The sequence below is a fragment of the Crinia signifera genome, chromosome 5, assembly GCF_055691185.1.
Source record: "Crinia signifera chromosome 5, ASM5569118v1, whole genome shotgun sequence".
Classification (NCBI taxonomy): Eukaryota; Metazoa; Chordata; class Amphibia; order Anura; family Myobatrachidae; genus Crinia; species Crinia signifera.
In genome coordinates, this window is record NC_139221.1 from 157,217,218 (window position 1) to 157,230,511 (window position 13,294).

The 13,294-nt window shown below is 43.6% G+C and overlaps 1 protein-coding gene across 1 annotated transcript in view; it reads left to right on the top strand.

Moving 5' to 3' along the window:
- Nucleotides 1–13,294, top strand: part of SLC6A19 (solute carrier family 6 member 19) — an 89,361-nt gene that overhangs the window by 33,597 nt on the left and 42,470 nt on the right. Inside the window, exon 2 of the mRNA XM_083186298.1 lies at nucleotides 2,083–2,423. Within this exon, the coding sequence (XP_083042424.1) occupies nucleotides 2,222–2,423 (202 nt within the window). The 5' untranslated portion in view covers nucleotides 2,083–2,221. The remainder of the gene's footprint in view (nucleotides 1–2,082; nucleotides 2,424–13,294) is intronic.

Genomic DNA, 13,294 nt, shown 5'->3' on the forward strand with positions numbered 1-13,294 from the left:
ATCACATTGTTTTCAATAGCATTTCCTTATCAATAATCAATATATAGTGGAAGCTCTTTTGTACCGTCTGACAGGAAGTAATATTGTAAATATGAATATCTGTTGTAATAATGACTTTTTGACTATTAGCAAACACAAATTGGCATGAAGTCTTAAGTCATAAATCAAACCATAAAACTGAAATCTCATTTCCTTCTGCTGTACTGACTGGTGACTGGCTAATGATTTAATGCATTAACCATGTATGTTCATACTGGGCCTACCTATGTTTAGTAACATCTTATCTGCATACAGTATGTTAACAGGGCCAGCTTAGACAATTAAAACTGCTTGAGTCTGTAAAGAGGGGTATTTCCGTCACTTTCCTCTCCATACGCTAGCCATATAAAATAGTTTACATTTTACAGATACGAGCCTTGTTATGTCACTTTGTGGGAGATTTCTGACATGCAGGGGTTAAAGTGGGGGGGAACCGGTCACCTGTAATGGTTAGGTGGAATTAGTTCAAATTGCACCTTGGAAAACATAACAGTTCGCAGGTGGCTACCAAAACCCTACCACTGGCCCTCACTCTGTCTAATTGGGGAGGGCGGGGGCAGTGGCATAACTTGAACTTTTGCACCCCAAGACAAAAATGTCTGTGCCCCCCCCCCCCCCCCAAACATTAATTATAAATAGAAATTGCCAGGGGTTAAAAAATAGAGCCAGAGCTTTCCCATATTGAACACCAATACTCTTCCCTAGGGTACTAACACTTATAACCACTGTCTTCAAGTATCAGGTGTCACTCCATGGCCTTAAATGTAAACTGAATTAATCCGGATATACAATACTGGTCTTGAAATAACTATTTGATGGAGTGAAAAATTCACTTTACATTTAAGACGTCTTTGGAGTGCCGCAGGACGGCTCTCCCCGTCCACCAACAAGTTTGAAGATCAAATTGCCAAGTTCACCAACGCGTTTCTTCCTTATTCAAAGGACTTTTTCAAGGAAAAAGTCCTTTGAATATGGAAGAAACGCGTTGGTGAACTTGGCAATTTGATCTTCAAACTTGTTGGTGGACGGGGAGAGCCGGGAGACGATGCAGTGAGAATTGAACTGTGTCATATGCGCTTTTGGGACTGTGTGCTTACCAGTTCCCATTAAACCCGGTAATTGCTCGTCTAAACCTATACTAAGGATCTATCATTATGCACTAAAGCACTTTCAAAGGTGCTGCATATGAAAATCTGTGTTTTATTTCTGGATGAATTGTTTGTTAAAAGTATTGTGGATTCATGTTATGTGTGTATTAAAAATAAGAACTGTTTATTGGAACGTATTTCACCATTGCATTTCTTGAATTATTTTTTCTTGCATGAATTCCATATATGGGAGGATTCCCTGCAGAACTGAGGAGTTGAGCGCCTGATAAGTGTTGTTTCTATTTTTGGTTTTCTGGTCCAGGTGCATTACGTTGCGACTAAGATGTATTTTGAGCACTATAAATGCTCCACTGTTTTGACCATGATATTTAATTTTAAACCACAATAATAATAAACGTAAAACCAGATGGTATCGCTTTCTAAATTGTGGGGTATAAAACTGCTGAGAATCCTCCACTTGCCATAGTTGCTGCTTAGTTAATCTAGTCCTAGTGTGATTTCGGAGAATTGGATTGTCCATCTTACTGTACAATCATGTTATTACCGTACATTTCTGTTTACTTTACACTTGTAAACCTTTTTTTACAGCATCTGCTAGAGACACATAGATCATTTAACCTTTTTATACTACTTTCGATTTTACAATTGAAAGCATTTGTCAGCTGTAAATATGATTGTAGTATTGAGTAGTGGACAATGCATTTTGTATTGTATAACCTGTTTTATGTTGCATGTTGCATGTTGGTTTACACAAATCAAAGGGCAAAATTTTTTCAGAACCATTCAGAAGTGCAATTAAAGCAACTGCTCTTCAAAGTCCACTGGAAATGTATGCTGGTGCATTCAGCGCTCAGTGAGGCGTTGACTGATAAGGTATTAATAAGTAGAAGAACTATCTTGGTAAAGGTTCTGCTGACACTTCTTTCTGCTTTAGGTGTTTCAGATGAGTGCCAAAGGTTCACTATAAATACCATTTGCTTGCATTGAGAATAATCACTTTCATCCTCCATCAAACCGCCCTGCTGTCTCTACTCTTACTCCTTATGTGATGAGAAAGTGATCCACAGTGCATCATGGTGAGACTTGTGCTGCCGAATCCAGGACTGGAGAACAGGATACAAACATACGAGGAACTTGAGAAACTAGAAACAGAAGAAGCAGCCGATAGACCACAATGGGATAACAAGGCTCAGTACATGCTTACCTGTATAGGTTTTTGTGTGGGACTTGGAAACGTATGGAGATTTCCTTACCTTTGTCAAAGCCATGGAGGAGGTATGTGCTCAATGCTATGAAATTATCTAGTGTTTTTAAATGTATTGATAAACTATGCTGCGATTATAAGGGGTACATGTACCTAAGATGGGAGTTCTATTGAAGATGGAATGTTGCCCATAGCAACCAATCAGATCCCATCTATTATCTACTAAAAGGTACTAAATAAATAAGAAGCTGAATCTGATTGGTTGATATTCAGAATTGTTTCTATATGTTTCTAATAAAAACACATCAGATATATAGTAATATATAAATTAGTGGTTACAGGGGAGCAACAAGGAGCCGGTAGGGGACAGGGGCGGGCTCCGACAGAACGGGGCACGCGAGCGTCTCGTACGCGTACCCAGTCTGTTGGTTGGCAAACGGCGGCGGATGGCGATTCTATCGCCAGGAGCAGCTCAAATGAGAGCTGGTTCATCTCTGTATATATTCTGATTGCATTCTGACGGCTGTCCCTGTAGGAGACAGAACTTTACAACTGGAAGGAATTGACATCAGTATTACAATTAATTTGGTGATTTTTCAGCTGTTTGGAGGACTTTGTACGACATGTTTGGTGTCTCTATTATATTTACTAATTGGAAGGATCAAGTATCATCTAAAACCTTCCTGGTGTACTCACTACAGGTTGAGTATCCCTTATCCAAAATGCTCGGGACCAGAACAATTTTGGATAATGGATTATTCCGTCTTTTGGAATATTTTTATATTTGAATGAGGTATCCTGACTCATGAGGTATCTTGCATTTATGTTGTATAAACACATCAATCACATGAAATACACACAAATACATTTTATTTGTGCATGAAACAAGGTTTTAAAACATGAAACAAAGTTTGTGTACAATCTCAGACACTGAATTTGAATGCCAAGCAATCATGTCCTTGCACATATTTAGTGCCAGTTACATGTTATTTCCCCAGTAGTGCCAGTTACAGATGTACCCAGTAGGATTTTAGCACAAAATAAAAAATCAAAGAACAATTTAAAGACTATTGTTTTCGAAATAATTTGGATAACGGATATTTGGATAAGGGATACTCAACCTGTACTAGTTTTAATAGAATTTAATTCTTGCTGACCCAAGGTTTTGAATTTATTATTGTGGTTGTTTATTGAATAAAGAACATTTAGTTCTATGCCTCATCCTTTATGAAACAAACTAACTCTGATGGACTATATATTAATATTCCCCTGATGAAGTCTATATTGACGAAACGCATTGGGATGTTTCTGCACTGTACCTTTGATTAAGGAACCTCTTGTATACCTTGTATCAACAATTTAAAGGACTTAATAATTATGTCTTTTGGATGAACAATGTCTTTTCCACTTCACTGGACATCCATACCTGATCTCTATGGTTTAATTTTAATTGTATATTTAAGGTGCCATACCATCATTGGGTTGTATATATACTGTTTCCAGTTGATACGGCACAGCCCTTGAAAACAGTATCTTGGGCAAATGCCCACACAGCAACAAACGCTTGTATATTCCAACAGACATGCCGCACTCCAGCCACTTGAAACAGTTTCTTTATTGTAGCAAAAACTTACAGCAAGGTTTCAATACATTTTAGTATTATCATTCTTCCTGATGATAATACTTGAGTGTATTGAAACGTTGGAATTTATTTATATATATATATATATATATATATATATATATATATATATATAAATGATTGGTGGCTTTTTAAGGGATCTCTTAAAGTACTTTTCGTATTTTTCGCACCATATGACGCACTTTTTCTCCCCAAAAAAGTGGAGGAAAAGTGTGTGCGTCTTATGGAGCGAATACAACGCTTCACAACGCTGACCCAGGAACCTAAGGCAAAGCTAGCGGAAGCCGGAGGTGAGAGCCGCGACATACGGCAGCACTGACAGGCTGAGAAGATATTCTCTCCCCCTTCGCCACTGCATAAGCCCCCGGCACCGCCGCACAAGTTCCCGATGCAGAGGTGGGAAGCTGAGGGAGGGAGAGCCGCTGTACAAACTCTCGGCACCGCCGCACAAGCTCCCGGCACTGCCGCGCAGCCCGTAGAGGTGAGAGGCTGGGGGAAAAGCCAGCCGCAGCATACAGCATATAGTAGCTCCCACGGGCAGAGAAGATAATCTCCCCCCCCCTCCTCGTTGCTGCACAAGCCCTCGGCTCTGCCATACAAGCTCCTAAGGAGGGGAGACGGCAGCCGCGACAGCTCTACAGGCTGAGAGGACATGTTGTCACCCTGCCACATACATACCTGGCCTAGTCACTGGCAAACTGACTAGCAGAGCAGAGGCTCTGAAAGCTGCAGGAGGACTCCTACAGTGCAGACATTTGGTGTCATTCTCTGGAAACGTCATATTAAAGGTACCAGGGTTAAGGGTCTTATGGAAATAAGTGGGGTTGTGTAAAAGGAAGCAGGTACTCCAGGTTGCAGGCTGGCTCCAGGCACTCCACTGGACTGGCTAATGCCAGAACTTTGTTAATAGAGGACTATTAACCATATGGCCCAGAACACACAGAAAGGAAATATGAGAAATAAATAAAAATGGCATATAACCTCCAGATTACCATCATCTCATCATCTCATCTCATAGAGGGTTTTTCCCTGACCCTAGCAGAATATTTTTTCTCCTGTTTTCCTCCTCTAAAACTAGGTGCGTCTTATGGTCAGGTGCGTCTTATAGAGCAAAAAATACGGTAACTATATATAACAAGCCTGTGGTGTTCTTAACGGTTCAGATTCCAATAAAACAATATTTTGAAGTCCATCCAAATTTATTAAAAGTCCTAAATTGCAGCCCCTTTCAGAGCGTAATACAGTAAAACCCAATGCGTTTCCCTTGCATAGAGACTTCCTCAGGGGTAATCTTTAGAACTCAATATATCAAACTGTTTCTGTTGGCTTAAATGGAGCCTTGATTAGGCTCCCCTGTGAAATTGGCTAGACCTGATTCCAAAGATAATCTAGAGCTGTACTTACATGATGCAGTCTCCCTCTTGTGTGTGGCATTGCACAAATGTACTGTATATATGCTGGGAGGGATCCAATTTGATCCCTCTTAGGGAGGATGCAGAAAGGTGACAGTATCCTCCTTACCCAACGATTGGCAACCAGGGCTTACTACACATGGTAAATTCATTTAGAACATCCAACCCTGAGAGAGAAAGGGATAACTGTCATGAACCTGACTTGGTTCACCGTGATTTCCTGAGGTTTCTATGCCTGTTTGTTTCCTAGCTGCTGCTGTTGCAGCTGCTCTGCATTTTCAGTGATTAGAACTCCAGTGAAGCTCCCTGAGTTCAGCACCAGTCACATGATCCCAGGTAACTCAAGGCATACTTCCTGGTTCTGTCTGCTGCTGCAAGCTGCAGACAATCAAGCAATCACCTGGAGGAATATAAGCCAGTTTCCCAGAGTCCTCCTTGCCTTGAACAATTGCTTTACCTGTTCCAGAGTTCGCCTGTGTTCAGAGGAAGTTCCCAAGGCTCCAGGATATCCAGGTTCACCTGTGTCCCTGTCTACAGCGTTTCTCCCAGCTGCTGTTACTTTCCTGGTTCGTCCCATCTCCAGAAGTCTCCTGCGACACCATCTCTGCAGTTGAGTATAAGGTGTCTCGCTGAGCACCTCACTGGCTCTTAAGTCAGTTGCCATTTTCAGTGACTATCAACATCTTGTCCTGAACTGCCGACCGGCTCCGTCGACTCCAGGGTTGACACCCCTCTGCTGTGTATCATAGTGACTTACCATCTACGTCCTATTGCTCCAGCGTATCCCCAGAGTCTCTCACCAGCTGTCGGCACCACGGTCGACACCATTGGTCGACATCTCCTTCAATTCCCAGATTGCGTCCTCCTTGCTGAGCTCTCAAAGCTCCTTCCCGAGCTCAAGTATTCTCGCCCCAGCCTGCGTCCAGAGGACCAGGGCAGGGGGCCGCGACCTGCCTGTCAGACGCAGCTAAGTCCAAAGCTCCTTGCGGGGCTCCCTGGTGAATACCACTGGCAGGTTAGACTCCGCGCCCCTGTTCCTGGTCTCCGCCAACACTCTGCTTCGCTGATCTCCTGTCCTTCCGTGTATGTCACACATCAGGCCTCCAGCGTTCTGCTACCCAGCGCCCTCCACTGGTCCACCACGGTCACAGCCGGGAACACAAAAGCCGCCTGCGCTGACAATAACAAGAGAGGAAGAAAGTACACACGTTTTTATCTAACTTACTTGTTCAACTGTTTTTTGTTAACTTTAAAAGCACTGTTATGAATTATTCAAACCTCAGAACTTTTTAAAATGTCTAACTTTCAGTGGCTAACCCTCCTCCCCTATGCGCACACACTCTCAAATAATATCTGCCACTCAGTGAGCTGCAGTCAGTGACTGCACTGGCTACACTGTCACTGGCAGTGACTTCCTGTTGAAGTATTAGCTACCGGCACTACCATTGGGAGGTTGTGACCTTCCTGCAGGACTGCCAGACAATAGTTCCATTAACAGAGATTTGGTTTCCTGGTGGAAACCACTCCATCTCATTATCAGTCCTACCTAGCTTCCTTGGTCTGCTGCTGATGCAGTCCATAGGAGTGGAGCCATGTTTATGAGCAGTCTCATTGTAGGTTATGTGCATGCACCAATTTACTTGGGCTTGACAGGCAGTGGCTAGTGGTTTCCTCTCGGCATGGCTAGCGACATCCCCCCTCATATAACAAGGTAGGAGCTCTTATTTTTATAAAAAAAAAATATTCATCAAAATTAAATATATTTCATTTAATGTTTCTTTTTTACCTGACATGGATGCCACTGCAGCTTATTAGTGTCATTATTTCTTCCACTTCAACTATTGATTTAATATCTTGAAATGGGTCGACATAAGTTTTTCATGTTTTTTGTGTCAATGTCGACACCTGAGCACATGGGCCCCCAATTCTTGTAGGGCATTCCCTTGCATGGCTTGTTTAATTTGCCATGTTTCGAACCAATTGGCTTAATTGGTTCCCAAACAAAATGATCCCTAAAATGAATGTGTGTGCGCGTGTACATGTGGTAGGGAACATAGATTGCAGGGACTGATGTTAATGTTCAAATATTCTCTTTAAAGTGCTGCTGAATATGTGTTTGCTATATAAAGAACTGGTAACCAATAAATAATGTGCCAAATAAGCCGTTTGTGTCTCTGCTCCCCCACCCCATTACCAATGTGGGACTTTGCTTATTGGGATGGCCACAAAGATTTGATGTGTTGATTATTAGCCAAATAACATGATAGCAAGGTGATTCATCCTTTAGAATGTAAGATATCATGAGCAGGGCCCTCTACAGCAGCAAATCTGTGCCTCACTGACAGCAGCGCATCCCTGCCTCACTGACAGCAGCGCATCCCTGCCTCCAGGGCTGCCATCAGGAATTTTGGGGCCCGGGACTCATTTCCAGTCCTGGCCCAGGGCCCTCCCTCCCTGCTTGACTTAGCGTAACCCGGCTCCTGCTCCCCCATCTCCTCTTCCATTGAGATGCAGCCCGTAGGTCCTGGAGCGCAGGCTTCTTCAAATCAGGATGCCGCAATTAAATTGCAGCATTGACTGGTGAGCCAATCAGAGCTCGCGTACTAGCAGCCACTCTGATTGGCTGCCAATACGCGAGCTCTGGATTTACTCAAAAGCCAGTGCAGCATTTTAATTGCCAACCGACGTCCTGGGTATAATAAGCCTGCACTCCGGGACCTGCTTAGTTCAGCGCACTGAGCGCAGTGCTGCAGAGGCAGTGTGGGGGGTGTTGCCATGGGCAAAATGAGCTGACTGGGCCCTTCCAAAGGCCAGGGTCTGGGACAGCTGTACCCATAGCACCCACCTATTGGCGGCCCTGCCTGCCTCACTGACAGCAGCACATGCCTGTTATACAGTTACGTGTTAATCATTTAAAAGTATTAAACTATTCTGAAAAAATGTTTCTTCCTATTCTGGATCTGTATCACACTATTATATAACAACAGAAGCAATTTTATAAAACAGAACAGATATACCACTTGCAGTCATTCTCTGACATACACACACCCTGCTGTGCTTATACATACACATACTGGAACCTGGCATCATGTCATGGTTTAAAATACCATTATATACTGTACATATTACTGTAACCCTTCCAGTTCCAACATCTGGTCAGCCACTTTAAAATAAAAACATTAACATCATTCAACATTCGATGTAGTCCATTTTTGAAAAAGAAATATACAATTCATTTAAATCAGGCTGTTGGAATTGCACATTTTTTGGTGGGGAGAACTAAGCAGCCTGTATCACTCAGAATGCAGGCTAGCAGAAATTGCCCCATGTGTATAGGGCTTGAGTGATAGCTCAGTATGATGGCAATTTAAATGAATCTGTTAAGCTACTCAAAAAACTGAAAAGAATCAATTGTGACACCTTGTGGTGACTATAGGTAATTACAAATGATGATCTCTGTAAACAAGTCACCTAATGGTTTTTTATTTTATTTTGTCAATCTTACCCAAAAAGCACTATAGCAATAATGACCCAAAAATTGGGAGGCATACATTATTGGTAAACATATTTTCAAGTAACCAAAAAGGCAACTTATTTCAGGTCTACATTACATAGCTACTGAACATATTTTTAAAATAAAGGATTACTTTTGTGTATCCATCCGATTTCGGGCAGGGCAGGGCTTTCCTACCTCTACAGCCCTGTACACTTGGGGCGATTTAAGCCAGTATCGCTGACTAAATGATCGCTCAGTGACCATATTGCCAGTGTTATTTTGTGTTGTGGGAGATAATTATACAATTTGCTAGGAGAGCGCTCCCGCAGCCATCTCTTAATGTTCACTGGTCTCAGGCGCATGCTCCTGTGATTATGGTTAAAAATTGCTGGTCTCTGGTGCACAATTCACTGTATGTTAGCGTCCATCGATTTCTAGTCAAAATGAGGTAGAGACAGAATGAGACAGAATTGCTTGCAATTTTCAGCCAAAATTGCTGGTCGCCAGTGGCGTAACTTCAAATTTTGCAACCCCCCCCCCCCCCGCCCGCCAAAGGGTTTCTGGTGCCTCCCCCGCCCCGCCGCCAGCCCGCCCGCCCGCCACCGGCCACATATGTACTTACATACTGAGAAGTCTGGCTGTCAACGATGCGGGTGGCAGCCGGGATGTCATCGGTGCGGGTGGGAGCTGGGATGCCTGTCAGCGCTGTGGTGGTTCCGGCTCCCGTCCTGGCTTCATTCTGATGATATGAAGAATGGACCATCACAAAATGTCCGCCCCCATACAGCAGACAGTTTCAGAGAACTGTCTGCTATATGTGGGGCGGACATTTTATGATGGACAAAAAAGAAAAGTATACAGCGCTTGGGTTAATCTGAATGATGGTCAGACACAAATATGTTGTAAAAAGTACAAATACATTTATTATATATATATTATTATATATCACAATATAAAGAGAATTCTCTGTATGAAAAAAGATGAAAAAAATTTGCGCAATGAATTAAAAAATAGATGGGGGGGGGGGGGGGAATGATAAAAAAACAGTCAGTGCATGCACATAGCTCCAAGTCAACGGACAGGTAGTTTTTAGGGCCTTGTTGGGAATAGTTACCACCAATAATGGTCGAACTTCAGGGTCTGGTAGATTGACCAGGGGGTCTTTTCCGGTCTATTTCCCGGCTTGTGGGTCCAGATGGCCTCAGATGGATTAGAAGCAGGAATGGTGGGTGAAATGTTGGAAGTGTCACCGCCAGAGATCGCCAGAGATCACTGCAGAAGGAGGTGAGGACCCGTGGGGCACAATGAAGTTCACCGCGATGGAAGATGGTGCAAGGTGTTCGTATAGGCTTCAGATTGGTACCAAACAGTGGGTCAGACTTCTGTATAGGCTCTTTGATTGGGGCCAATCTGGTAGTGAGGCTCAGTGGGGCTCAACGCGTTTCGACGTGCTGACACGTCTTCATCAGGAGCTGTAATTTTATGATGGTCCGTCTCCATAGGCTCAGAATGAAGGCAGGACGGGAGCAGGGACCCCCACAGCGAATACAGGTAAAGCTGCGGGGCAGGGGGGGGGCATTACAATATCACCGCAGCCCCCCGGCGCCCGCACTTACACTGCGCCTCCCCGCGACCGCGGGGGCTGCGGTGCTATTGTTATGTCACTGCTGGTCGCTGATGAAAACGGTACTCTGAGCAATGTTGCTGAGAAGTATTAAGCCAAAATTGCTCAGCGACCATATTGCACCGTGTGTACACACTGTGGGCCGTATTCAATGTGACCGTCAACGGGGTTAAATGGCGAGGATCGCCGAAAACAAGTGACCCTCGCCATTTAACCCACGAGCCAGTCGCTCACCGTATTCAACGTTCCGGGGGGACAGCGAGGATTCCCCCAAATGACGAGGTTCACGGCTAATGCAGGGAGTATGCTGCATTTAGCCATGAGCCTCGCTGTTTTGGTGGCCACACACGCCGTTTCCATGTCACCGTAAAAAAAAAAAACAGCGAGGTAGAAACAGCATTTGCAGGGGAGTCAGTTGACCGTGTGAGCTGTTACAGTGAGCAGTAAGCAAAAAGCATTGAATACTACCCCTTATGTCTGTCTGTGATTACCCAGTTTGTCTTATCACTGTTGATTCCAATTGTAAAATGCACCGGAATATGCTGAGCTATATAACAAACTGTAAATAAAGAAATAAATGAGGTTATACAAAATAGTCTTGTCTATGCTGATAGCTATAAGTACAGTCAGTAAGGTCTAAAAACACAAAGGGGTAGATGTAATAAAGCATGAGAAGATGTAGGTACAGGAATTTGTCAGAGAACGGCTGTATATTTTAATGCGGCAATCATTTAGGTACTCTTTACTTATCACGGCGCCCATCGCATGCCCGCGATTTCCCATAGGGAACAATGTTAAATGTCTCAATTGACCCGATTTTACTGTTCAATGCCTCAATGGTCCTGATTTGTCCATAGGAAACAATGTTAAATGGGCCACAGAGCCCAAATAGGCACCCTGAAGTGTGAAATGGCCCCCACAATTGTTAACGCCACCCCACGATCAACGTGAACCCGAAGCGTGGTGAGCGCCGCGAGCCCGCGAGGGGCGGCGGTACGTGTCCTCCGACCTTTTCATACCCCCACTATCCACATCGGCGTGGAGCTGAGAATAGAATAGTGTGGCGAGCGCAGCGAGCCACCGAGCCCGAAGCGTGGCGAGCGCAGTGCGCCCCGCGAGGGGATGCGGATACCTTCACAGGTAAACGCGTCCCTTCGCAGGCTTCACAGGTATCCGCTGCGCTCGCCACGCTTCGGGCTCGGCGACGTGGATAGTGGGGGTATGAAAAGGTCGTAGGACGCGTACCGCTGCGCTCGCCACGCTTCGGGTTCACGTTCATCGTGGGGTGGCGTTAACAATTGTGGGGGCCATTTCACACTTCAGGGTGCCTATTTGGGCTCTGTGGCCCATTTAACATTGTTTCCTATGGACAAATCAGGACCATTGAGGCATTGAACAGTAAAATCGGGTCAATTGAGACATTTAACATTGTTCCCTATGGGAAATCGCGGGCATCACGTCGGTCGCATCGCACCCATTTTTTTAGTGCATGCGATGCCCGCGATTTTTTACCCACGATGACCACGATCAAAATTGTGGGCGCCGTGATAAGTAAAGAGTACCATCATTTACAATGAAAAACTAGATTGAAGTTGCTTTGTAGATGATTGCCAATTTAAAAATACAGCCTTTCTTGGACAAACTCCCACACCTTCAGTTTCTTGTAGCCTATTACATTTACCTGAAAATGTGTGATTCTGTCTTTTGTCTAGATGCTGTGGAGGTGAGATGACAAACTCATTTCTTATCTAGAATGGTACCATCCAATATGAGGTTCTCAACTCAGGTCATAAGAGGAATATCCTGGCACAAGTTGGTTCCAGGCTCAATTTAAATTATCATTAATTATTATTATATGAGCCTACCTAATGACAATTTGTTAAAATAATAAAAATAAGATAATAAAACCACAAATAGTACAGCCCGCTGTCTACACGGATGTTGCCTCACTGGACAACATACTTTACAATCATATAGTTATCATGCATATAACATGTCTCATATGAGACCCAAGAGTTCAGCATACTGTGTATTCTTCTGGACAAGGATAACTCCCTCTGACCATTATCAGGGACTGAGCTAGGCCCTATACAAGAGCAAGTTGTATAATATTAGCAATAAGGCAGAGCTCACTGACACAGAAGCAGTACATGGTGGTGACCATAATGTGATTAATAGGAACCATTATGCATTTGGAAGATTATAATGAGAAAGTGACAAAGTTTCCTAAACCTCACACTACTAACACAATCCCCAAATTCCAACTCCAATAGTAACCACCCACATACATAAATGGCTCAGACGAAACATATAATAGCTACTTTGTCTCTCCTGCCCTCTTATGGGTCTTCTTCCCAAAGTACTGTCTCTTACCACTTACCCAGAATGCCTGACAATTTCGATTCTATTTACATTATTCTGTTTGTCTGATAGTGTTCACAATAGATTATGTGCTAATCTGGACTTTATGCTCTGACCCTAAACCAAAGTATAGTATGTGTTTATCAGTGGTTGGATGCTCTTAAGTATTGAGCATAAAACTATAGCTGCTGGCTATAGGAAATCAAAGCATTTTATTGGTCAATGTAGTATGAAATCATTAAGTATAGTAGGTGGTGCCAGAAATAGTGGAAGGCTGAAGGAAGGCAGCTATGGTGTCATAGAAAAGCAGAGCAAGGTCTAAATTTGAGCAGTTCAGGAACAGGACCTTACAATGTATTACCAGGATTTAATTTATATTGTCACTCAGTGGCAATTGAGATGCACCG